This window comes from Haliaeetus albicilla, chromosome 22 (genome assembly GCF_947461875.1).
Source record: "Haliaeetus albicilla chromosome 22, bHalAlb1.1, whole genome shotgun sequence".
Taxonomy (NCBI): domain Eukaryota; kingdom Metazoa; phylum Chordata; class Aves; order Accipitriformes; family Accipitridae; genus Haliaeetus; species Haliaeetus albicilla.
Window position 1 is genome coordinate 15,762,090 of NC_091504.1, and position 25,523 is coordinate 15,787,612.

The following is a 25,523-nucleotide window of genomic DNA, read 5'->3' on the forward strand; positions in this document are numbered from 1 at the left end:
GATGCAATTTTTCTGACGAAGTTGTTAGCTTGCTTTTTGCACTGTAACAGGGATATATGTTCGGTCTGTAGAAACCTTGTAAAGTCCAGTCCTCAACACTGCATTGATTCAGTGAATCAGCCTGATGCAGTTATGGTGAAACTATTTGTAATGTATTCTCTTATTACACTGCCAGGAATTCATTGTGAGGGGATGTAGTTTCAGATGCTGTTAGATACTCTGCAGTGAAGTAGTAAGACCAACCTTATCTATTTTGCTGGATTCTTGGCACCTATACTTTAGAACAAGGAATTGCTAGGCTTCAAAATGAATACTGCAAACTTGTTCTGACTTTTTTTCCCCACCCTCCCATCCCATCTGCGTAGCGTGGGACAGCGCCAGCTGGTGTGCCTGGCACGAGCTCTGCTCAGGAAGTCGAAAATACTGGTTCTAGATGAAGCCACAGCTGCTGTTGATCTTGAAACAGATAAGCTTATACAGTCAACAATAAAGTCTCAGTTTGAAGAATGTACTGTATTAACTATAGCACATCGTCTGAACACAATAATGGACTACACAAGGTAAAGTAATACCACTTTTATCTTGAAGAATGGCATGTGTGACTTGCATTGTGCTCTATTTAAATGAGCATCTCTGCGTTAGCTAAATGTTTACCAGCGCATTTTTAGCCACCTCTCCACAGAGCTGCTGGAATACCTGTTTTGATGGGTGGTGTGTGTCTGTGTTCTGGCTTGCATTGGCTGTGCTTGGCCTGGAGAGCTCCTCTGATCCTTCTGTTGCACTGCTGTTGTGCCATTCCTGCCCAGGCAAACTGGGAAGGGGAGGGAGGTGAGGATAGGAATCTATTCCTGGGCCTTGCCTTAATTTAGGCACAGCTGGAAGAGGCATCAGAGCTTTAGGGAGCTCATACCCTAAACTAGGCACAGACAGCATAAGGCATCAAAGGGGGAGGTCCTGTGCTTGTTTGAGGTTTATCTGATGCTTCTCTTTCCATCACTTTTGGTTATAGTTCATACAGCCTCCCTCACCTTCAGCTGCCTTGCTAAGGTGTGGTTGAGGGCAGAGTTGTTGTCTCATAATTTCAGTTTTAAGCTCTCTTGTCCTTTTTATCACAGAATGGCAGAGAGCAAAGTGACCAGTGACAAGATTTTTGTGTACTTTTGTAGACCTCTCTTTGTGCTGTCAATAGTGAAAGATAAGAAACAGGAACATTGCCTGTGCCAGGCCCAGCACCAGCAGTAGTGTCACCAGATGAACACCCAGTTCGGTCACGGCAGCGGGTAACACCATGCAGCAGCACCTGCTAAGGGCTTAGCAAGCATCTCTGCAGTGCCTGGCCAATTAGTGGTGGTAGCTGAAGGCAGTGTTTTAACTGTGAGCTGACTTTACTGACTGCTGTAACTTCTTTGTAAACTTCCTAATTGCAGTTGCACGTTTGTTTTGCATAAGCTATGTCTTCACTTGTATTTCGTCAGCAGAAGCTGTATAACAGCAGCTGATTTGGTGCAGTATTACGGGAAAGTTATCCCGGATCTTGGAAGGTCTTAGGGGCCCTCACCTTGACAAGAAGTGCTGCCATCTAGTTTCTGGCTGGCTCAAAGCACAGTCAAAAGTCTCATGGCTACCTGCAAATGACTGGGTAAACATGCTACATAAAAAATAGACCAGACAGACCATCTGCAATGAGGTCAGGAAGGACAGAGTTGAGAACCTCTGTCCATTCATACAGTCTGCACTGTCTTCACTTGCATATAATGGCTATGCTACAGTCAGTTTCTGTCTGTATATATGTATCTGTGTTCATTGGCTTTCTGCATCTTCTTGTGACCGTGTTTTTTTTCCTTGTTTTACAGAGTTTTAGTCCTGGACAGAGGAGAAGTGGTGGAGTGTGGTAGCCCAGACCACCTACTTCAGGAAAAAGGCATTTTCTATAGCATGGCCAAAGATTCAGGCTTGGTGTAGCATTTGAACTTGGTTAGTTCCTGTGGGAAAGAGGGAGGTGATACAGTCAGAGAACTGTAACTTCCCCTGAGCTGGTGTGAACTGTACAGTTCAGTTTCAGACCTAGTGAAAGCAGACAGAACATGGCGATGGAAGTAACGTAAAAATGCAATTTTTTTCTTTTTTTATTCTCCTTAGTATTGATTTTAGCCAGCTTTAGGAGAAGCACATACACTGTGCAAAACAATCCAGAGACTTTTAATTTTTGCCTGAAACCTGTCATTATATGCTCAAATGTAAGGTGGAGTGATTAATCAGAGAAGTTCAGAAAAGCTTTTTCTTTTCATCTGCTCTTATGTTCTGAAGTTCCCCCCCCCCTTTTTTTTTTGTTTAAAACATTTTTGCAAATGCTAGTTATTTGCTTGTTTGCTGATTCCTCATTTGATGAGCCACCTATTGTGGGATGCACTTGGAACATTTTGTGGCATATAGTACTATAGTCCAAAGATTCTTCTTCTTGTGAAATAACATGTGTGCCAGGCTTTCTCATTATGGCATTTACTGTACTTGGTTAATGCTTTTATGCATTGTCCTAAAGGTTTCATGTGTTTACAGTGTATAGCAGCAAGTTCACTATAATATGTCAGTAGTACTGATGTGAAAAAGCACAGTCAACTTCAAAGCAGTATTTAAGCATGTCTAGAATGACAATCACTCCAAAACCAAATTCGTGCAGCAATTGGTGTGTTGCGGTATGCAGTACCTGATCTTACACCCAGTTCACTCAGGAATTCTGATTTGGGTGGCGAATCCTGGTGATGCCTGTGGGGACTAGGCTGAGAAGCGAGGACTTGCCCGAGCGGAGGTTGCAGGCTCGGTGCGATACGGATTCTAATACCCTTGGCTTTGGCAGTTCTGTGCTTTAATAGAAGCTCTGCCACATCAAGGACCATTAGCCTTATATCGAAGAAACATGCCCTTCACACTGCTGCTGTTGACTTTTAAATTTTGTGGGAAACTTCTGTTACAGTTGTTTAAAAAAAGAAGATGTTACTGTTCTTAAAGTTGTGTGTCAGAGGGGTCTAACAATTCAGTTAGCAATGGAGTCTGGTTTTTGAGATCTATGTTGAATGTTCAGTTTTCTGTGGGAAGAAAAAAGTTACTTTTCTCATGTTCTGATTAGTCTTTTTTTAAAGGAAAATGCTGGAAGAAGGCAAACTAAGTCAGATGGACCCAAATACTCAGCACTCTGAGAATGTGGACTTCGGTGAATGATATTGCTGACCTTAATACTAGACAATTGTCTTCTTTAGAGTAAAACTATTTATTTTTTTGTAAATTATGACTCTCTGAAATTGAATAGACTGAAATTTTCTTTGGTATTTTTTGTAATGACTATACAAAGAACTTGAAGTAAAAAAATTGTTTGAAAGATAGCATGATGTGTCATTTTTTGCGTTGTATTTGACAAAAGGTTAGCTTTGGCAGTTCAGGTTTTTGCCTTGAAAATAGAAATTACTGGTACTGCTTAGACTAGCCAGGCTGCTAGGCCTGATGTCTGGGGAGTGTTAGGGTGGGTAAGAAACCTTGAGTGCAAATAACTGTGTGTTGTGGTAGGGCTGGATCACATCTCATGATTTCTCTTGTAATTGGAGTGCTGCAGTTTGTTGAGCAGACCAGGTAATAACGATGGATCAGTAGAACAGGATTCTGTGATGCTGTGGACCTTGTCATACCTGTGGTGTCCATGGCCTATGCCTGCCACATTTCCTGGGCAGCTTGGTGTTAACTTCCTCTGTGGAAATGGAATAGGCAAGGGGTGATTTGGGAGTTTGGGGAGGAGGGGTAGGTTTTGGGTTTTCAAATCACCTAATGTTTACGCAGCATTGTGACGGACAGAAGGGTGGAAAGATTGGAGCAAATGGTTAGTAAGAAACGGAGTATAGAGCAGAGAAATGAGCTTGTCAGGTGAGGTGCGTGGCTGGTGTTGTTTTACGCAGCTGCATTAAAATGGAGACAGATCTATTTGCAGAGGAGACCCAGAGGAGGAACTGGGAGTACCACCATGAGACCTTACCCACTTGGGGACAGTCATCCTCCAAGAACGCTTTGTGATCCTTCCCCTTCCACTCCTTCCTGGGAGAGCCCTGGGAAGGAAAGGGGAGAGGGGCCACTGGCACTGGACAATGAGACAGTAAAGCTCCCCTGTGTTCTCTCTTTGCCTGGGCAAACTAGTTACCACCAACACCTTCCTCAAGGCAACGGTGTGGAGAACGTCCAGTGAAGGAATTCAGACATGATTTCAAATACCTTGAAAAGCTTTGTGGGTTTAGTGCAGCTTGTTACTGAGATGGGGACCAGCAGGTACTCTGCAGGTTTGGGATTGAATTCAAAGGAGGTTGTATTGCTAGATTTTTTACTTCAGGGAAACTGATTTCAGATTTGAGGAAAAGATGCTTTCCATTGCACACTGATTAACAGATGTTTACAAGCCTTGACATATCCATGTAAGTCCTTTGAAAACAATGGAACTGCACTTAGGAGCATGGTTTGTTTGAAATGCAGAACTTGCAGAATTATGCTTCCACTGTGGAAAATGTTTGCAGTGGAGTTGTCTGTGCAGGAATGATTTAAACTGCATTTGCAGTCTCAAACTGGGTACACTGGAAAGTGTCACTGGATGGTCTCTGTCCTGTTCATGGGCTGTTTGTGATCATTTGGGGAACTGCGTGTCCAAAATGCTGTATTTTTGCAGGATAACCTTATAAATAGTGCAGCAAGGGATCAGAAGACTGCTCTTCGTGTGTGCTTCAGTCTTGTTCTTTTTCAATCATGTGGTTATTAATATGCATCATTGTGTTCTCCCAGTTCTATATATTTATACTCTTTCTAGTACAAACTGTTCTGCCCCAGCTCTGGAGTAGATACTCTTTTCTGTTTGCCCTAAGTACCTGTCAGTGCTTTGTGCTGTTGTTGCATTGATTCATGATGCTGATTTCAAATGTCTGTCCTCATAAAAATGATGAATATCTTGTCTGGATTTAACTTGAACAAAATTGTATTATGCATGATGAGGATCGGTCTGAACTAACCTTTACTGCGCACAGAGCTAGCTGAACAAATGCAGGTTTCTTCCCACAGAACCTGTGTGTAAGAGCAGTGTCATATAGGTACTTTGGGGTACCTTGAGGTAGGAGCAGTGTAGCTGTGAGATCCTGTTTCAGCTAGGAAAGAGAGGGCCATATGCTGATCCCTGCATACAGTGTTACTGGGACCAACTGCAGAAAATGATAGAACTTGCTGCAAGGTAAGCTATTAGAATCTGGCACTAAAACCAGCAGATTTTCCTTATTTAGTCTGGTTTCATTTTTGTGTGTGTTGTTTGGACCTAATGCTTATTTAGTACTTGGGACACTGTCAGCACTCCTGGGTAAGTGAAACCTGGCCTGGCAGCATGTGACCTGCAGTACAAGAGAGTGTTGCCATCCAGCAGGGATCAGTGGTATCACAGCCCAGGGTGATGAGCCTTCCCTCCAGCTGTTGGGGGGCAGGGGGCAGCACTACTAAATTAGGGGTGTGACACTGAATTCCAGCAGCTGAGCTTGGAGTCATGTAGCAGACACCTATTTTCTTTGAGTGCCTTGATGTCGCATATTTTCCTTTACGCAGCAAAGCTAATGCCAGCTCTGAAAGACAGCATCTGGGACGGGGCAGGAACTGTACTGGGAGCGTGTACGGCAGCAAGCAGCTTAGTCCTTGGGAAGGATGTGAGCTGGACACCTTCATCTAGCTGCTGCAGAGCAGGGTTTCCCTGAAGTGTATTGCTGTGGCATGGCCTGAGTTCATCCCGTTCTCATCCCCCAGCTCCCCTCCTGGTGAAGAGGTAATTATTTGCCCACCGGGAGGCTCTTTATAGCTGGTAGTCTTGTGCTTCTGTAGGTGGGTAGGTTCTCACTTCCTACGGAGCATGTGGAAGCCTAGCTCCATGGTTTTTTGGTTTGGGGTGGTTTGGTTTTTTTATAAAGATGGCACAATTAATTTCATTTAGATCAGCAGAAAAAATGGAACCCTTATTTAGCTGCACTGCTGGCTATTTTTGTGTATTTTGTGAAAAAAATTGCCAAATACCTGTCAGGCCTGAAAGTAAGTGGCCAGACTTAGCATCCTTGGTCTTATCTAGAGAAAGGCTGTGCCTCTCCCCAGTTCATTCCATGCTCTTTGCTCTATGGACCATTTCTTCTAGTCTTTGAAAAGACCCTTATCTTTAAAAGTAAAGCTCTTTCTCTCAGAACAATTTTGTTCTGATCTGTTCATTAAATGTTAAGGATCTGTGAAACCAGTTCAGATGCTGCTGTGCTGTTTCTTCTGTCTTACAGCAGTCATGTGTGTGCCACTGCAGCCCATGTGAAGATAGTGGTGGTGGTGGTAACAATAATAAACATTAACATTTATTATAAGCATGTTAATATTTATAAAAGAGTAAAATAAAACTGTTGAATTTACTGTATCAGATTTCAGGGCGTGTAGATATATCCTGGCTGACATTATTTGCTGCACCATGGAAGATATTTCACATCTAGAAGAGCTGATTCTGCTGAGAAAACAGCTCAGGTTCTTGAGGAGACCTGCACGTAACATCCTAGTTCTTCATGTGTGTGAATACAGCTGCTTCTGTAAAACTGTTCCCAGTCTTGAGACATCTCTGAAGATATCCTTTAGTGGTTCAACCGCAATGTAGCACAGAAACAGTTGTGCTCTGGGTCACTGATGCCTTTAGCATTTTGGCATTCCTGTGCATCTTGCGACCATCTAGGGAACTAGGAGTGCATGAACTTGGTGTAAATCAGTGCACGCCACCTTCATTCTTCTAGCTTTAGCAATTTTGGTATTACCTTAAACTTGGAATCATGGGACAAGAATCTTTTAGGTCATTTTTCTCTTCTATGTATGTTGTGTTTTCACTTTGATATAGCCTTAAATGAGGAGGAAAATGGAAAGAAAAAAAAAATCAACTTGGAATTGAAAGCCCTAACTCTTGATGTCCAGATTGGACAGACAACTGAAACAGTGAAAGTGCTAATTAAGCTCTTGACTTAACTTCATACGATTGCATGGGAGTCCTATACTGGCTCAACTGGCAGAGCAGGTGGCCTGCATGGAGTGAGTGGCTTTCTGAGGATGAAAGGCTGCCACGGGGAGGTGCTCTGGCCGGGCTGGGCTGTCTCCCAGGGGCTGCATAGCAGTGATGCTTGCTGGCTCCCAAACCCCCTGGTCTGGGTTCTGCCTCCATCTGGTGGCCTGGCCTGGCCATCCAGCCGCAGCCTGCCTCGGGTGGGAACACAGCTCAGCCTGCCCGGCTGAGAGAGTGGTTGGGAATACGGGTTCTCCCACAGAAACGTGGGGGCGTCATGTGTTGTTGCTGTGGTCTAGGTAAAAACTTGTTTTTTTCTCTGAAGTCCCTACTGGACCTAAAGTAGAACACTTGTTTTGCTCCGAAGAGAAAAATAGAGTTGGGAAGCCACTGAGATGTCAATAAACCCTCTTTAGATTAGTGGGTTTTATTTGGACTTTGAGTGCGTAGCTACTGCTGAGCTAAACACAACTGCTCTGTGTATGTTGCACTTATGCTACACAATAGCTATTAAAAATTAATGCTGCAAAAGTGTAGACATGGCAAGTCCAGGTGCTCCTCTTGATCAGCTCTAGACATTCCGATTACTGGAGGTGTTGGACAGACTTTTATTTTTTAATATTTAAAACTTCAGAGCAACTTACGAAATAGGCTATTGGCATAGTTCTGAGCCTGCTGTAGTCACCTGTGCTAATTGCATAATTCAGTCAAATAGTCTAATCTAGAAAGAAGTACCTCTGCAAAGAGCCAGCGGACCTGTCCTTTTAAACACCGCTTGCTGTTCCTTACACCAGATTTTGAGAGGATGGAATCTTCAAGCATTAACTCCTTTATATATTTTGCTTTAGCCAACTTCCAGACAACTTCCTTTTGATGACTATTACTGTTTTTTTGAGACTTGAGCTCCTGATTTGTCACTTACAGTACCACGTGGATGTAAAGTTGGGGACTCCGTCTCATCTGAAAAACGGGGGGTTTGTCACATGTAATTTTGGGAATGCCTTTTCTTTTGTCCTTTCAGCACAGCTTGATGTGTGAAAGCTGATGGTATTTTTGTTTGCTCTTATTTTGTGCAAGCCAACAGCACAACTGTGCCCTTTCAGAGATTACCAGTGTGAAAGTATGTTTTGATTATTTTCTCCTTCTGTTGCCTCTCTCTTCGTTACCAATTTAGGAACGGAAAGCAAGCATTTAAAAGATGTTTATATCAGAGATTATGGTATGCTAAAAGATGTCTGTTTCAGAATCACCCAGCAACACGGGCACTTCTGTTTCTCTTTGACCTCAGCTAAAAAGAAAAAATAACTAACTTATATCTCACTAGTTCTAAATGCTCCTGGTTTTGAGATCCATTGATAAACCTTTAGAGCGCTCATAACTTGGATCTGTTGTTTGAAATTTTTTTTGTCTCTGCCCTTGAGTAAGGTTTGGAGAAAGGAGAGGGAAAAAATTGCTTCTTTCCTGGTATTTGAGCACCAGTATGGCAGCAGGCACTGGACTCTGCTATTTTAGGCACTTGTCCAGCAGAAACTGTTAACTGCTCCTAATGTGGGTGAAGAGGCTACTGAACAGCTGTTGGTGAAGAAACTGGTGGGTTTTGCTGGTCTGTGTTGACTCTTGCCAGTTTGAACTCTCCCATCCCCTCCCCCATTACTCCTTTTTATACTATATTTACTTTCGCTTACTGAAGAGACCCATTTCAATACTTGATTCTATTTTTATTTCAGCTTCCTAGAAAATGAAGTGCTTTAACAAGTCACAGTAAACAGCAGTATCTCACAGTGTGATTTGTTTGTCACATTGTCTTGTTGTGCTTCCTGAGGAGAGACTTGGGACAGCTCTGACCACAGCTCCTCGGCACTGTAGGAAGCCCAGGAAGGCTTTGCTTTCAGCTGCCATTTTGGTTTGTTGAAGTAACATCTGAAAGATGATCATGTCAGAGGCTCTGCGGCACCAGGGTGGCACATGCAGGAGGTAAACTTGCACTCAAGAAGAAAACCAGGAATGAACCACCAGGCTGACAGGCAAGTCCCTGCTACTTTTCCCATCTGCCAGACTGCCATGCTGCAGGGATCAGAGGAGGACACTTTCCACCACGCAAATTCCTTGTGGCCAAATTAGATTCAGAAATGCTGGTATCGATGTTTGGACATGCTCCGCTGTGACCAACCAGCATTTGGCAGCAGGGCTGCTCCAGGCCTTCAAGCAGAAGGAACGATGCTCTGCTGCCCGCTCCCAGCCAAGTTACTCTGTCCTGCGTCAGCGAGCCGGTGTCTAAGCTGTCTCTCTTCCTCCACGCAGTCTGTCAGCCCTCTGCACAGCATGATTCGCCCAGGGCCCCTCCAAAGCTGACACGGAAAGAGATGCAGTGGATCTGATCCCCAGCTGTGACAACAGGCAGCCCACAGGCAGCCGTATGTTCTCGTGCTTAGTGGCATCCCACTTCCTCTCCCCTACTTCCCCGGTGTTTTGTGCACTTTGGGTGACTAGATCCAGCTGCTGCCTTGGAGTCCACATCTGTGTAAAAACAGCACGTAGGTGAGCAGTCCTTAAGACACTGGCAAAAGACTAAATTTGTTCCGCCTGGAACTTGGGACAAGCTGTAAAGAGTTAAGTTTGCTTGCTACCAGTTAAATACTTGCTTGCTGTCCATAGAATGTCGTTGGCTTTTAAAAATAATCTGTGTAATCTTTAAGTACGGCAGTATATTTGAGCTCCATTTATAGTATAAATTGGAAATGCTGTGGTCTTTTCCTTTTGGCTTGTTTACTTTTATACCATAAAAGCAACAAGGCGTTTAAGTACTGACTGGCTCATTTTCAACAGGAGAATGAGGTTTTGGTATCTGGAAACATAATGAAAATGGAATTGCGAAGTTTCCTATGGAAATAAAGTGTATCCCAAGTCGTGCCTTTTCATCTACTCAACTGCGGTTATAGCTCAAACAAGATTTGGTTGAGTGTCAGGCATTTTAGAGTGAAACCAAGATAACTCAATTACGAGGTCAATTATTCCTGATAGTGGTGGCATTATGGTATACTCTGTGAGTGAGTCACGCAAGGCCTGATTCTTCCATCAGTCTGTAGAACGGTCCCTTCTGGGCTATTAAGTGTTCCAGAGTATCAAATTCAGCTACCCGACCATTTTCCAAGACTAAAATCCTGTGAACATTAAAACAGAAGTGTAAGCTTGGGGATACACCAGCAGCTGTAAGAAACTTAGTTATTTCTAGTTATTTCTAAAATAAATTTCAGTACTTGCTTGTTATTGAACCAAGCTTTCCAGCAGCTTTTCAGCTGGGAGACAGCTATGGGATAGAAATAGGTTTCTGATGAGCGACTATTCAAATACTGAGTTTGTGGGAGGAGAGTTTTTTGGCAACTGAGACTGGAGTAAGATTTGTGAATGTGTATTTTAGCTTCATGATTTTAAGATGAAGCAGAGAGCTGTAGCCATGGTTTGCTGTCAGTGGGGGGGGGGGAAAGGGATGTGACACAGCATGAAATGCATCATGTGGGAATAAATGATCTTTGATTAGCCTATTGGTGCCTAGCTGATTGAAGCAAAGCTTTGAGCGTTAAACAAGAAAAGACAGAAATGAGATTGCTGTTCACTAACACTGTGTGGTTTGTCTAGTTCACCCAGGTCTTCCTCCCTCCTTAGGAAAGTGGCTGAAAGTATTACCTGTCACAGTCCATGACAGTGTTTATCCGGTGAGCTATTGTTAACACTGTGCTGTCTTTGAACTGAGTCCTCAGGGTGGACTGAATCTGAAGATCAGTTTCTAAATCTACTGCTGCTGTGGCCTCATCTAGAATGAGGATTTTGGCTTTCCGAAGAAGTGCTCTGGCCAGACAAACCAGCTGTTTCTGACCAGTGCTGCAAGTAAGAAGAGGGATGGTAAATTGAGAGCAGTAGTCAGTTTTCCCTGGGGTCAGAATATGTGATTAATTTGAAAATAGTAATGAAAAGGTGATTGTTCCCTTTCCCTGAAAGGGTGGCACTGCAGGTAAGAGCGTGAAACAACTGAAGAAAATCAAGGGAGTGTATTACTATAGCACCCAGATCTGCACTTGGAGCAGGATTCCAGTGGTTTAAGTATTGCACAAATACAAGCCACCACAGTGATTAAGTCTCAGAGGTCTCCCACTTGGCATCTTATGATTTGATTTGATGCTGCTAAACGGGACGATAATGCAGCAAATACTGTCTGGGCGGTTTCTTTTTCTTTTTTTTTTTCTTAAATGAATTAGACTCCTTGTCTCACTAGCTCTATGTTCTCCTAGCCCATGGGCTGGCGCTGCCCTGCTATTGTCTTTCTGCAGATAAGGTACCTTAGGTTTTCCCCCTGGTCAGTGCACTTATATTCCAACTGATCGGGCAAATCTGCAACAAAGTTCTTGAGCTGAGTCAGTTCCAAAGCTGTCCAGATGTCTGCATCAGTGTGTTGGTTTAATGGGTCGAGATTCATTCTTAGCGAGCCAGAAAACAAAACTGGATCCTGAGCACAGAGACAGTACAAACAGCTCCTGAAATGAATTATAAAAACGAGCTCTCTGGTTTTCTCTGATGGGTGCAAATCTGTGGCTAATGTTACATTGCATGGGAGACTAGCATGGCATAGAGGTTATTTCCAACTTTGAAATTTCTGAATGTCCCTCCTCTCGCAGAATCTTTATAAACCCTTCCTAGGTGTTAAAGACTTACAACATTGCTGAAGCATTTTGGAAATTAATTTCATACCTGGGGAATGACAGTTATCTTGGTTCTAAGGTCATGGAGACCTAGTTGAGCAATATCTAGTCCATCAATTAGGATCGCTCCTTCTGCAGCTTCCACTAATCGCAGCAATCCCACAGCAAGAGTAGATTTCCCAGCTCCTGTTCTTCCAGTTATGCCGATCTGTAAAGTGCAAGGGAAAGCTTTTGGTTTTGATGTTGATCATTTTCCACAGTTGGACAGACCTGTCACATTGTTCCTCTTGGCCTTTTGAAGAGAGACAGCTTTGCATAGATCAAATCTTCAGGGCTGGTCATTCAAGACTCACATAGTCTAGCAATACATTCTTAAAGGGAATAATTTATAATTTGTAATTGTTTTGTACGAAAAGGAATCTTGAAAGCCTTTGATGGGAAGAATAACTACAAGACTTAGCAGCTAGAACAGGGCCTTGACGTGACACTAGATTTAAAAAGTGAAATTCCTTTGCTGTAACTCTGCTAACCTTCTGTGAAATGAAATTTCACTTGGAAGAATGTCTAGTGTATGCAGCAATCCTGGAAACACTACTTTGTACTAGAAGAGATGTGCAGTGTGATAGATGGGCTCATACATTACTGCAGCTTTCATGCTTACAAGTTACTATACCTTGGTGTAGGGCAGGGACTGTATCTGCGCAGATCGGATCACTGTAAAGCACTGCTCACGCTTTGTAGCTCTTCTGAAACAAGTGGCTTTGCTTACCTTCTCTTGCCCGTTGATGGTTAGATTGACATGCTTCAGTGCTAACTCCAAATTTGGCCTGTATCGCAAACTATAGTTTCTAAATTCAATTCTTCCTTCAGTGAGCCAAACTTGACCTTGAAGTTTGCCATTCAGAGTCCAGGGTGCCTAAGTAGATTGAAACAAACAGCAATGTATAAAGCTGATTTAAACTACCAAATCAAGTGGCCATACTGAAACAGGAAGCTTATGAAGATATCTGTGCCAAATTCCCCTGATCTATTTACTGTTTCCAAAAGAGAAAAAGGCCTTAAACTTTCATATTGCAAATGCTGACTTTTTACTTTATGCAAAGATGCCAATCATCTTAACTGAAAATGGGTATAAACGTTTGTTTGCATGTCAGAGTTCTGACATTATGAGTGGTTCAATAAAAAAAGATTTATACGCTCCTATGAACAGGACTGTGAAAGTCTCCTTTAGTAGGATCTCAGGGCAGCGTATGGAGAAATAATTTTCATGAATACAGAACAAAAATGATTGCACTGGAGGCTTTTAATGGCTAAAAGGCTATCTAGCGGCCATCAGTTATCAGAGAGTTGCATCGGAACTTGTGCAATAAATACATACTCCAAATATGGGCAGAAAATACAGCTCATTCCAGGCGTGTTACCAAGTGAAGCTATTTTAATGGCGACCTAATGCTTAACAGTCTTAAGGAAATAATGACGATTGGAGGTTATAAAACAAGTCCAGTCAGCTGGATAAAACCCAAATGTTGCAGTTCCTTAAGGGAAACATAACTGGCCTTTTAGAAAGGGAAAAGTAGGGGGTTTGTCCAGGTGGAACAGAAAAGTTACTCATTTAGTTTGCAGAGATGTTCCCCTGTGCTAGGAAGGTCAATAGCTGTTTAGCTACCTCCTTAGGAGTCCTCAAGTATTCTCTCACTCTCTCCACAGAAACAATGTTGTTCTCTATTTCTGTCCAGGAGCGCACCATCCAGTTCAGAACACCAGTTATCTAGCAGAAAGAAACAGAAGCATTCAGGCAGATAAAGTAAGTCTTGACCTGTGCTTGCGAGGTACCTAGTACTTTGTCTTAGTGTTTATTTATAAAGACCTCCTCAGCTAATTCCTTCAGAAATCATCCCTTAAAAGGCTAAAAAATAACCACGGATCCTTGTGAAAGTTTGTACAGCTGTGTTTAAAGAGCCTAGCCAGCTCCCCCCATAGCTTCTCAGCAGGTTTATGGAGAATGAAATGCTACTGACTTTGGATGCTAAAAGATAGTGTAGCTGTTTCTTAGGCTATTGTGTAACTGGTCTACAAGCAGGTAAGACAGCCGCTGAAGACCTTGCTTCAGTTGCTCAGAGTATGCTGTGACTTAAGTATGAGTTCAGATGCAGGAGGAAAAAGATAGCTGGTGCATGTGTTTGAGGTTCATTCTCTAAGGGACCATGTGCTCCAGATGCTCTGGGTTTCAGCAGTGACAGCACGGTTTGGTAGGAGAAGGCATCTAGAAAGCCACAGAAATAGTTCATGACTTCTTAGAAATTAAAATGGTAGCAGAAATTAAAATGTATATTGCTTTTGATGAAAGGCAAGCATGGTATTACTCAACGCTGAGTTACCTGAAGAGCATATGAAATGGAGAAGCCAGCAGTTCCTGGACTAAGATGTGTTCTGCCCACTGCTGCAAATAGTGCTGCAAACAACACAATGCCATTGCTTAGAAACTCCAGGTTTGTAGCAAGCCACCTGCAAGAGGAGGAGAGTACAAGGCTGTTGCTGGGTGCCCTCTTCCTTTCTTCCAACATAATCTGTGATTACTTTGCAAAACACATGTGGAGCTGCTGGGGTACAGGATGCTCAAGAAAGCTCTTGTCGCACCCTGGTTGCTTTTATCCGGCCACCTTGGAGCTCATGAATGGCTCCAGTCTATCCAAACTGGTTGGCTTATGGTCTCCATTAGGATTTTCTCCAAGGCCTGCTGAATGAGAGCAGCCAGCACAGTTTCTTGGATGAGTTGGTCTAACATTTCTCACTCCTTCTGGTACTCCTCACTTCTTTCATGACTGGTAGCTGATGGCTCTATTATCTGATGAGTTCTGCATATACCACAGGCCTCATGCGCTCTGTCATGTGATGATGGGCCTCACCAGTCACATACTACAGCTTTCCTGCATTTTGGACACCCAAGTGATACCTCTAGCAGTGTGTCAGCCTGTGTGTGTGCCTAGCCAAACAACAGAGCATACTGGTTGCGTGAGGGGCACGTTGCCAGAGAGGGGTGCAGTATGAGTGGTAATAAAAAAGACTACCCTACCCCCAAAACACTGTGCACCACTGTCTCATCTTCTGTATACCTCCACCCAAGCCCCAAGGGCAGCTATCTCCACTCACCAAGGCTGTGACAGTAAACTATCATTTTTTTTACACTGCAGATTTGTACCTGTCAGCAACTGCTCCAGGGAAGCATATTCGCTGATTCTCATCCACTAGAAAATTGCTCTTCAAAATAAACCTTTCCTGGGCCTTGTGAGCACGGATCACACTGCTCCCTTGGAAAGTTTCTGAAATGTGGGAATAGATGGGTGATCTGCTGGCAGCCTCTATGCGTCTCAGCTGGCAGGAGGTGATGACATAGAAGTGCTGGTTGAAGGGAAATGGAAGCGATTAGAAAGTTTATTCCTCCATGGAGGTGCTCCACAGAACATCTGGGAAGGCCTCACCAAGTGCAATAATATGTACTATCCCAGTGTTATAAAACCTAATGTGCAGGTAAGAGATGCCCTTAACAGGTGAGGTAGCATTTCTGCCTGTGTTATGTCCTATCTTCCTTAAGAATAACCCCGTGGTTAGTTAATGCGAAGAAGGCAGGGTACTCTGAACTCACAAAGCCTCTAAACTCACATTTACTTTCTCCTGTAGACCAGCCCTTTGCTTGATGGAGAGCAAAGGCATACTTGCACCCTTACTTGCCCTTCCCTCATGTTCAGTCTTAGCTGGCAAAGTGTCTGAGGTGTCAGAGCCCAATGGGAGAACTGTATGGCATACATGGATATATTAAAAAGCAATGTAGGAATTCTGGAGGAAAGGAAAAATGCTTTTGGTCTTAATGTGATTGCATTTACACTAATGGAGACAAGGAATATAGCTCTAGGTAGGATTTGATCTGGACATCAGAAAAGCACAAGCCTCTTTGTGAGGTCTCTGGGATGCTTTGGAAGGCTGAGGTGATGTGGGAAGAGCCACTGACATTACTCTTGTTCAGTTGCAATTTGAGATGATGAAACTAGTTTCTGCATGTCTCTGCTCTTAAGAAATGGAAGGAGGCTTTCTGCAGGGACATGGCCATGCTGCTTCAGCCTCACCTGTCTGGGTATCTCTCTGAGCTCCTACCTGGAATGCAGCATAAAGAACAGTCAAGGGCACTATGGCCATTGCTGCCCTTGGTGTAGCCACTATAATCACAAGGTAGATCTCCAGCAAGTTGAACAAGAATCCCAGCAAGGACTTCAGCTTGTCAGGGATGACAGAATCAATAGCATCCATTTCTCTGGAGAAGCGGTTCAGCAAGTTTCCAATAGGTGTTTGCTCAAAGAAGACCATTGGGGATCTAGCAACGTTCCTCAGCAACTGCAGAAACAGCTTGTGTGATGCTAACACGCCACCTAGAAGGACTGCTGCTGTGGAGGCAAATCTGCCAAGGGCTGTAATAAAAAAATAGTAGTTATTAGTAGGTCTGAACAAACTCACCTTGGAGTTCTCCTTTGCAAGATCATGATTTTCACTTAGTACTGTGAATGCTATACTAGTGAAAAGAGCTGACTTCCTCTTTGGTAGCAATTAAGCCAAGCCTCAGAGCTGCAGGGTAAACTATCCTTTTTGTAGGGTAGCTACAGAGGGCTGGAAGACCTTCTAAGCAAGCTTGATGGGGGCCACGGATTCAGCAACTTAAACACACAGGACAAATTCTTTATTCTTCACAAAATGAGCTTGACTGGAATTACTTGGAATTACTGGAAGTCTTAGGTTTCCTGTCTACAGATTCACTGTTGGCACAGAAGGGTACCCAACTTTCCTGCTGAAAGGCACAGGAGAACACTTCTAGCATATCATGAAGTAGAATTTCAGGCAGTAACACTGGAAATATTACTCGGATCCCTTAGAAATCCCCTCTGTGCGTCAGAGCCTGTAGTTTTAGGTCCCATGCCAAACCTTTAGGGCTGGTGCCAAAAGCCCAGGAGGCTAAGAGCCCGTGGGTATGCACTTGTTTATATTCTGAGAAAACATCCTGGATGTAGGAAAGGGAGATGGAAATACAGAGGAGAATTAGGTGACCAAGTTAAACGAACCTTGAATGACTCCTAGTGCACCAAAGACTCCAACTCTCAGCTCTGTGTGCTGTTGTGTCCTGTTGTGAACAGGGTCATCTGTCCACATGCTGAGCCAGTAACCACGAGAAAATGACACAGCTTGCTGACATGTGAACAACAGAATGGTGTACACACACAGTGGTAAGCCTGTCGCCTTCAGGTAGGCTGCATAAATTGAAGTATTAACCTAGAGCAAAACGATCGGGGGGAAAAATAGGAGAGGTTGGGATCAAGCTTGTTAGAAAGGAAAAGCAGGTCTGAAACAATGGAATGATTTATTATGGCATATCTACTCGGTTATATGTCGTGGGTCATAACAACCATGTTAATTCTTTTTTTGTTTTCCTCATGGATGAATAATGAAGCCATACTTAAATAAATCCATGGTATTAATAAGGGATTATTGTCAACTGATGAACGTTCTTGCAGTAGGCTCTTGTTACTGCTGGAATGCACGTAAAGCTTTCTTTATGCCAGGCAGTGGTTTTCATTTGTTCTCAGTGCGAGTGAGAACTACCATGTATCCCACTGACTGCTTGCGTGAGTAACTGCTGATCAGCAGAGGTGATGCTGGCTAATACTGTGCTTTCCTAGGGGAAGATCTGCCTCCTTTGGGGTGTCTGACTTCTTACTCTCATCTCGTCTCAGTACCAGTGTGTAGCCTTAGCTATTTGTTTTTTCCCCACGTTTTACTGCCGCTACAATGCGCACTGAATACACACCTCATCCATACCTGACTCCTCCTAGCTGGAATCCCATGTCTGCTTCTCTCCTTTCAGAGAGCCCTCCTTGCCTCAGCCTTTTGAGGAGTTTCCCTTGGGCAAGATGAGAACAGTGATGTGCTTCTGTGCCCCTTCCCACCAGCCTCAAGAGTTTGTGGACAGACTCAAGATTACAAGTCCCTTGTAACCTATCCTCTTCTGTCCCTTACCACCACATCACCCTGATTGCCTCAGTGCGCTTTCCCCCTTCAGGTCAACTCTTGAATCAGGATCTCTCTCCTTAAGTGGTCATAAATTATTTTTGTTTTCCCCTCTCATTTCCATAATGTGCTCTCTGCAATGTAGATGCATTACTCTGATTGTGGGACCAGTCCTTGGATTGGGGCATCCAGGGAGATACAGTTTGCATAGAAGGTGCTGTGTAAAATAATGCTGAAATGACTTTGTCTCAATTATAGGGCAAACTTGTACAGCTCAGCTGACTTCCCTGGAGTTGCACTGGTTTAACCTAGGCAATGAGCTGACCTGCCTGCCATGAGTGGGTCAGTAATAAACCCATGGTATGTGTCTTTGCCTTTATAGGAAGGTGCTGTCCTTACCCTGCTGTGCTGGGTTTTCTCTTCCTTCATTAATCTTCCTTTGGTGGCTGCAGCAGTGGTAGAGTCTTGACTTGCAGGAATGGTCTCCCTTCCCATAGCAGAAGATCTGACTAAATTGTCACTTCATAAAGAAAACAAAAATCCTTTCAATTTTTAGCCAAGGCAATGAGTATTTTAAAGCTGGATCTCCTTACCCATCCACGTCTATATTCATGCCTATTTTGAGGGCTGCAGTTTTCGGGGTCCTCCAGAGTGACCCCAACCATTGTCCATCTTTGTCACAGGGACTGGGCTTTGTCAAGCTATTAACAAACTAAAGCTTTAAGCATTCACTAGCTGTGGCTGGTTTGAAATGAGTCAGACCTTACAGCCCCACTGGGAAGTGAACAGCAAGGAAATGTATCAACATGCCTTGTATGGGAGCTCTGGAACAAATTCTCACTCCTTGTGAAATATGGAGGAAAATGTTAGTCAGCCTCCACATTCAAGAGTAGTTTCTTACCTGTGGAGCAAGTTCTTCAGTGTCTGAGACAGCTTTAAGCTTACCTAAAGAGCTTCCTCTGTGATAGACCACTTCTAGAGGTGATAGTGCCTTTGGTGTCTCCTAGAGCTGTGAAATAAATGCAATTTTTTTTTCTAAATGCTTTAGAATCCTGCTTCGTCCTGTATAGCCTTTGAGAGACTGGTAATACAGAGGAAAGATTCACTACAAAGAATTGTTTCTAAGGGTAGAAATATTAAGATGAGGCTTGAAGAACAGCACATATAGTGGGTAATTCTGTTTACTGCATGATTGTTGTCTACTAAGATGGAACTGTTTATTCAAGAACCAATATTGAGGTGATGAGTCAGCTAATTTGACAGGCATATTTTTCCCCACACAAAGCGACACCTTATCGTGATTGAATCTTGGCTTTAAATGTCCATAATAAAACAAATCTAAGGCTGGCTTTTCCAGTTTTCTTTTCTTTTCCCTCTTCCCAACTGTGAACAGCAGCAGACCCCTCCCCTGCCAGTTCTTTAATCTTAAGTATAATATTAAGGAAACAATTGACTGATAGACATAGGAAGAATGATTCCAACTCATTTGGGTTACCTGGAAAACCAGTGCCTGCCTGCTCTTCTGCAGTAATGTGTGAATGAAGAAATTCTGCAAATGCCCCATTTCTCTGTAGAAGTTCTTGGTAGGAACCAATCTCTGAGATCGTTCCATCCACCAGAAAAACAATGTTGTCCACTTGAGGCAAAATGTTGATTGTGTGAGTCACCAGCACACGAGTCTGCTTGAATAAAGATCAAACAGTTACAATTGTTCTGGTGTTTCCCTGCTCACTCGAGCTTTTGCAGTCAGCTGTCTTCTGAAGAAAGACATGTACTCAGCGTGAGCTATGATTTTTACTAACTTGGAGATATTTTTGTTATTTATTCTTGTCACTTCTGACTGTCTCTTTAATGAAGTTTATCTTTGCAGTACAGCTTTGTGCCCATTTTGAAAGTGCAGAACTCGGGAGCAGTGAGTTAACTTGCTTTGTGTCACGTACAGCATAAAAGAATGAGAATGGGAACTGAAGCCTGAAGTCCTAGGCTATCACCCTGTGTGTAGGAGGACCTTTTGCTTGGCTCACTGACCAGTTCCATGTTATTGATTCCCCTCAGGCTGAAGCTCTTAGGTAGAATGATGTTAATTGGAGAGTATGTCACATTTATTGTCATTGATATCAATATTTCAGAATCAAATTTGTGCCTGAAAACTTCATCAACCTGAATGGAGTTAGAGTGCAGCTCCTTCATGTTTAAACTTCTGAGCATATTTGCACAGATAATTACATGTAGGAATGGACATATGAAAAGTAATTTTTCCCTAGGTAACAAATTGGCATGTTCTACATTTCTAATATACAATCAAGCCCTTTGAGTACTGCTTAAGTCTGATACATTCTTTCTTTGCCAGTCTTTCTGTTTCAATACAATAATTACATTCTGATACTTGCAACCAATCCACATGAAGAGAAAGGTATTTGTAATCAGACACGTCTGTTTTAATTGGACTTTCTAATGAAATAAATTATCTATTTTCCTTCTACAATGTGAAATTGAATCAAGTATTTGTAGGCAATTTATACCATGAAGCAAATAGAGCTGCCCTCGCATCCCTTCTCATGTAGCCACATATATTATCCAGATTGCTTGACAGCAGAGAAGTACGAAGGAATAACAAAATGCAACCAATGCAAACAATAATGGAAGAGAGGTGTTTAAGATGGATTTTAAGACTGAAGTTTAAGTGATGAACATTTGGGTGATGAGAACTGTAAAGGTGCCACTGAACCAGTCAAAAGTGATGGGACTAGACATTATGATAAGATACAATGAGCTGGAAGAGATCAGACAGCTCTTCCTAACTATACTAGAAGTAAATCTCAAAAAGGGAGAAGGGTAATGTCAGTGGAAGACCAAAGACCTATAAACTTGCTGTAGAAGTAAGGCTGGAACTAGGCATGTGGTTCGCATGAGGATAAAGACAGTCTTTCAGGAAAACCTAACTTCTCAGTCTTCCTCCTAGGCGAGATTTACTGCAGGACTTCCACATGCTGTGTGGAGTGCAGAGGTTACCTGTTCCACTGTTGCTAACAGTAGTATCTGCTGCCACTAACAAAAAATAATTTGGGAGCCTTCGATAAAGTAACCAACTTACTCGAAACATTTCAGGGGCCCCGATAATTAGATACATTTTGCCATCTTTTACAGTTTGGGATTTATAACACACCTTGTCCTTCAGTAAGCCGTTGGGTCCAAGAACATGTTCAAAAATGTGCTGTCCAACATGGGCATCAACAGCTGAGAGGGGGTCATCAAGTAGGTAAATCGAAGCCTTCTGGTACACGGCACGAGCAAGGTTGACCCTTTGCTTCTGCCCTCCAGATATATTTATTCCCTGTACAAATGTATTGACACTGTTTATTCCAAAGCTACAGCATATTTGCCAACTGTTGGCTCCATTTTACACTGAGGTTTTATGACTTCCTTATTTTTAAATCAGTGCATCTCCCTCCCTCCAAATAGGGCTCTTGAGATGCAGAGGCAGATTCTTTGGAGCAACTCCACTCTCCTGCAAAAAAGGACCCAAGAATGACCTGGAATTGTTGATTTTTGTCTTAAGCATCTCTCATATCTCTGGTTAGGTTAACTGCCAGGAGGTGGGCTTCAGACCCTGTTAAATCATGGCCTGACTTCTCAGAAATCACTGAGCACCTGCCTCCTGCAAGTTTAGTCCTTTTGTAGGTGTTCTAAGCAGGACACCCAAGTTGTAGCTACTCATGGAAAAGTTGGCCAAAATATAAATCTAAGCCAGTACCTTCTCTCCTATTTCACTCTTCCGCCCTGCAGGGAAGCTCTCCAAATCAGGTTGCAGTGCACAAGCATCTATCACTCTATTGAACCATGTTTCATTCATCTCTTTCCCAAAGAGAATATTATCTTCCACTGAAGCATTTTGTATCCAAGCTTGCTGGGGGACATAAGCTGCCGTGTCCTATAAAAATGGAAAAATGTTAATAATCTTTTTCATAAGCTCAACTTGACACTGTGGGAACCTGCCTTTAAAGAAAAACTCTCCCAGTTAGATTTATAGAAATCTGGAATGATCACCACCATTGACAGGTCTCAGAGAGCTCTGCAAAATATAAGTCTGCACTCTCATTATCTTACAGAGGAGGAAACAGAGGTGCAAGTACATGATGTGATTTACCAGGATGCCACTTCAGGTCACTGTCAGAGTGGGAAATAGAACTGGATCTTTGAAGTCCTGTTCCAGTTCCCATTCCCAAGGGCCAGGCTCATCCAAGAGGTCCTAAGCACCTTCAGATAGTTAAATGTGGGCTGCTACATACAGCCTTTGTTAAAATTCAGCAATAAATGGTTAATACCTTGCCGTTCCTGAAGACAGCCTAATTAGAAGCAAATGCGCAGGGGAAAATTTACCTTCATGATCATGCAGCCGTCCATCTTCTCCAGCTCACCAAGTAACGCTGACAGCAAGGAGGACTTTCCAGCACCTACCTGGCCAACTACAGCAAGCAAGGAGCCTTGGGGCACGGTAAGATCTATCCTATAGACAAAAAGATTAATCTCTTATCACCTTTTAGATACACCTTCTGAAAAGAAAATGGCCAAAATTCTTGCTATTGTCTTGTAGCAATAAAAATGTACCAACTAAACCCCCTAAATTCATACTTGAGGCCTCAGTTACACAGCGTTACTCTTCCTGTCATGCTGACTTTTTGCAGCAGGAGTCATCCCTCCAAAGAAACCTCCAACCAGAACGTCTTCATCCACATCCTCCTCTGAGTTTCAAACCCAGATCCCCACTCTGGAGATAGGCTAGCCCAAAGCACTGGATATAAAACATTCCTGAACGTCAGAACTTTTCAACACTGTTTCTTTTCTAAAACTGCAATGCCTTTTGAAATAAGCATGTAGTGATGTCATATATAATATCTGCATACCATCAACTCTACTTTTTTAACTTAAATTACTGTAATTTCATATTTGGACAAGAAATTTATGTAAAGAAAGCAGTCTCCATGTATTAAGGCAACATCCATATACAGGTACCTTCCCATTTATGTGCTCCCAAGCATAAAAGCAAGATGACATTTTGTCTGACTTTATAATTTCCAGAATTCAACGTTAAATATGAAACAAACTCAGAAGCCTCTAGATATTCCACAGTGGTTTCACTGATTCCCCTGAGGTGTTAGTTCATGCAGCATCCACCCTGACCTACTGAACTGAGATGACTAAGAGTAAGTCTGTACCTTCTAAGACAAGGAGAAGTTTCTTTGCTCCAGCAAAAAGTCCCATTTCTTATGGTGATACTTGCCTGTACTAAAATATGAGGAGAAATAGAACACTTGTCATTTCAAAGGTAGGTACAGAAACATCCCTGTTTATGTGACTTCATCTTTCAGTGTGTATTTATATTACATAAAATGAACCTTCAGTATGAAAAGAATCGGTTAATTACCAGACTAGATTTCATCACTGGAAGTCAATAGGCCTGAGAGATAAAGTGACAGTAAGGGGCAAACATTTTTTTTCTCTTGACTATGGTAGGCACCCTAAGAGTGGAAGCTGAACAATGGAAGCTACTTCTCTTGTAAGACAACAATGCTAACACAAAAGCTTACCACAGTCAGAAGTGTTTCTGCTTGAGCTTTCAGGATTCAGTTCTTCCAGATTCAGAAAAGCTGCTAAGCGCTTTAAAGAAACCTTGGCCTGAAATGAAGCCCATGAAAGAATAAGATTTGGAACAGAAAGGGAGCTAAAACCCAAAGTGAAGACTCAGCTTGAAGACCCACTTAGAATGTTAACAAGGTACTATGTTGCGGATGCTGTAGGCTTAGATGGACAAATGCAGCTCCTTAACTGCCTTTATTTCCACTTAGCATAGCAAAAAACCATATTCTTCTCTGTGTTTTCTTTTCTGTTCACACAGTGAAATGGGTGCTTTTTTCTCCAATTCATCCTGCAATCTTTCCAGTGATTGCTTCTGTACATGAAGAGATGTGACAGTCTCCTTGGGGTACAAGAGGGAAATTAAGTTCCCAGCTTTGTACTGGACAATGACTTGCTTTTCTCTCTGGCCTGGGCTAGCAGGGTTTCCACTGATCTCCCATGGAGATTTTGCTCCATCTGTTCTGATTTCTGTCATTAAAAACAGAACTGGAAGCACCTCTGAGATCTAATGGTGCTTCTGACTGGCCCCAAAAGACTTAAGAGTTGTTCTTGGTGACTATTTTGTCAATATATGAAGCCTTTCTGAAAAACAATACTATAAAGTACTTTTAGCTGCAAGTCCTTGCACTTTACTGTTTCACAATAGCAATTAAATAGCTAGCCCTGATGTTCAAAGCCCTAAGAAATCCCTACCTTTACCTGTTAATGATGATCTGCAAAAAAACACTTATGGCCAAAATAAAAGGAACGTAGCCCGCAATTAACCTGGACAGCAGCATTTATGGAGAATGGCAGGAAGGAGTGAGCACTGTTGAGAATGTTGATCAGTGTTAAAGATACAAAGGCCTTCTGAGCATCCAGGACGTGTGTGTTATCCACCAGGGTGTAGACAGCAAACATGACAAATGCAGTCTGAAAGGGAGCAAAGGAACAGCAAACCATTTGCTTCAGACAGGGAAGAAAATGGTTCAAGGGCGACAGACACCTTCCTAAAGACTCTGGAACACATTTAGTTAAATCCAGGCTATCACCAATATACACGGTAGCCATCCTGCAAATACCATAGGCAAAGGCCTTGCATGTTGGTGACAAACCAAGTCTGATCATTTGACATTTGTTCTGCTTTAAGGAAGTTTTGGTGCTGCAACCACAGTGAGGTGAAAGCACAGCCATTTTCTATTGAAAACACACATGGCTGAGCTGCAACAGCAAATGCAAAAGTGACTTGTGCAGCTACTGACTGTGCCGTGAACTCTGTCTAGCCTGGAGGTCTCCAGGTGGCTCTTGCAAAGCAAGCTCAGTCTGCCTGGAGCACACTGCCAGACCAGATGACTTGTCCATGGAACTGTTAGGACAGTGTAAATGTCTGTGTGGCTAATTCCATTGGGGCTCAACAACTCCTGTGAGACCACCAGTTCCTCCGGGCAGATATTATCTTTAGCTGTCCCACAGGAAAAATCTGTCTAGACAGGAGTACAAAGAGAAATGGAAGTAACAGCACATGTTTTATGTAGGAAGGTGAACCACTCACCAGGAAAGTTGATGAATGGAAAGACGCTAGAGATGCTGAGAAGAGAATCTGAGATCTTTTTAGGGCCTGAAGTTCTTGCTTCCGGATACCAAGCACTTTCTCTGTGAAGGTTTTCTCCCAGCCATACAGTTTGATTACTTTAATGTCGCTGAGAATGGCATTGGTGAGTTTGGCCCGCTCATCTTTATGTTTCATCTGGGTCTCCTGTAATAAATGTTTGAGTTTTACCATTTAATAGGTTGAATGTTTAATGGTGCAATTACTCTGAAAAAAACACTTTATTCCTGCCTATGAATTGTGAATAAATTTCCCTGCAGTTAAGCTGTGTATACTGTTTTGCTTATGAATCTTCCAGGCTGGGAAATATTTTGCTTTTCATCTTCAGAGCTTTAGTTTTACTGGCAATACAGAAAAAACACAGAAAAGATGGGCGAACAAGGTAAAAGACTTAATATGCAAGAGCTTCCTCCAAACTTCAAGAAGTTTGCAGGCTTCAAATCCTCCTATGTGCCTTCAGATAGTCATGGTAAGCATGAATAAT

General features: G+C 42.7%; 2 protein-coding genes across 12 annotated transcripts in view; one reads left to right on the top strand and one right to left on the bottom strand.

Moving 5' to 3' along the window:
• ABCC1 (ATP binding cassette subfamily C member 1 (ABCC1 blood group)) overlaps positions 1-9,825 on the top strand; it is a 62,953-nt gene extending 53,128 nt beyond the window's left edge. For 2 of the 3 annotated variants that reach the window (XM_069810025.1, XM_069810027.1), the window contains 2 exons: positions 366-560; positions 1,854-3,377. In XM_069810025.1, the coding sequence (XP_069666126.1) occupies positions 366-560; positions 1,854-1,962 (304 nt within the window). In that variant the 3' untranslated portion in view covers positions 1,963-3,377. Of the gene's footprint in view, positions 1-365; positions 561-1,853; positions 3,378-8,799 lie in introns of those variants that run through there. The other variant, XM_069810026.1, reaches the window with a different exon arrangement.
• The window catches only part of ABCC6 (ATP binding cassette subfamily C member 6), a 29,062-nt gene continuing 10,372 nt past the window's right edge, over positions 6,834-25,523 (bottom strand). For 2 of the 9 annotated variants that reach the window (XM_069810030.1, XM_069810028.1), the window contains 20 exons: positions 24,983-25,186; positions 24,217-24,363; positions 23,403-23,490; positions 23,031-23,100; positions 22,195-22,321; positions 21,569-21,745; positions 20,981-21,148; positions 19,310-19,496; positions 18,760-18,823; positions 18,214-18,334; positions 16,872-17,079; positions 15,916-16,226; positions 14,966-15,165; positions 14,145-14,271; positions 13,433-13,534; positions 12,536-12,682; positions 11,816-11,974; positions 11,407-11,573; positions 10,757-10,951; positions 8,770-10,233 (listed from right to left, as the gene is read on the bottom strand). In XM_069810030.1, the coding sequence (XP_069666131.1) occupies positions 10,125-10,233; positions 10,757-10,951; positions 11,407-11,573; positions 11,816-11,974; positions 12,536-12,682; positions 13,433-13,534; positions 14,145-14,271; positions 14,966-15,165; positions 15,916-16,226; positions 16,872-17,079; positions 18,214-18,334; positions 18,760-18,823; positions 19,310-19,496; positions 20,981-21,148; positions 21,569-21,745; positions 22,195-22,321; positions 23,031-23,100; positions 23,403-23,490; positions 24,217-24,363; positions 24,983-25,186 (3,078 nt within the window). In that variant the 3' untranslated portion in view covers positions 8,770-10,124. Of the gene's footprint in view, positions 6,915-8,769; positions 10,234-10,756; positions 10,952-11,290; positions 11,602-11,815; positions 11,975-12,535; positions 12,683-13,432; positions 14,030-14,144; positions 14,272-14,965; positions 15,166-15,915; positions 16,227-16,871; positions 17,080-18,213; positions 18,335-18,759; positions 18,824-19,309; positions 19,497-20,980; positions 21,149-21,568; positions 21,746-22,194; positions 22,322-23,030; positions 23,101-23,402; positions 23,491-24,216; positions 24,364-24,982; positions 25,187-25,523 lie in introns of those variants that run through there. The other 7 variants (XM_069810029.1, XR_011329311.1, XR_011329310.1 and 4 more) reach the window with 7 other exon arrangements.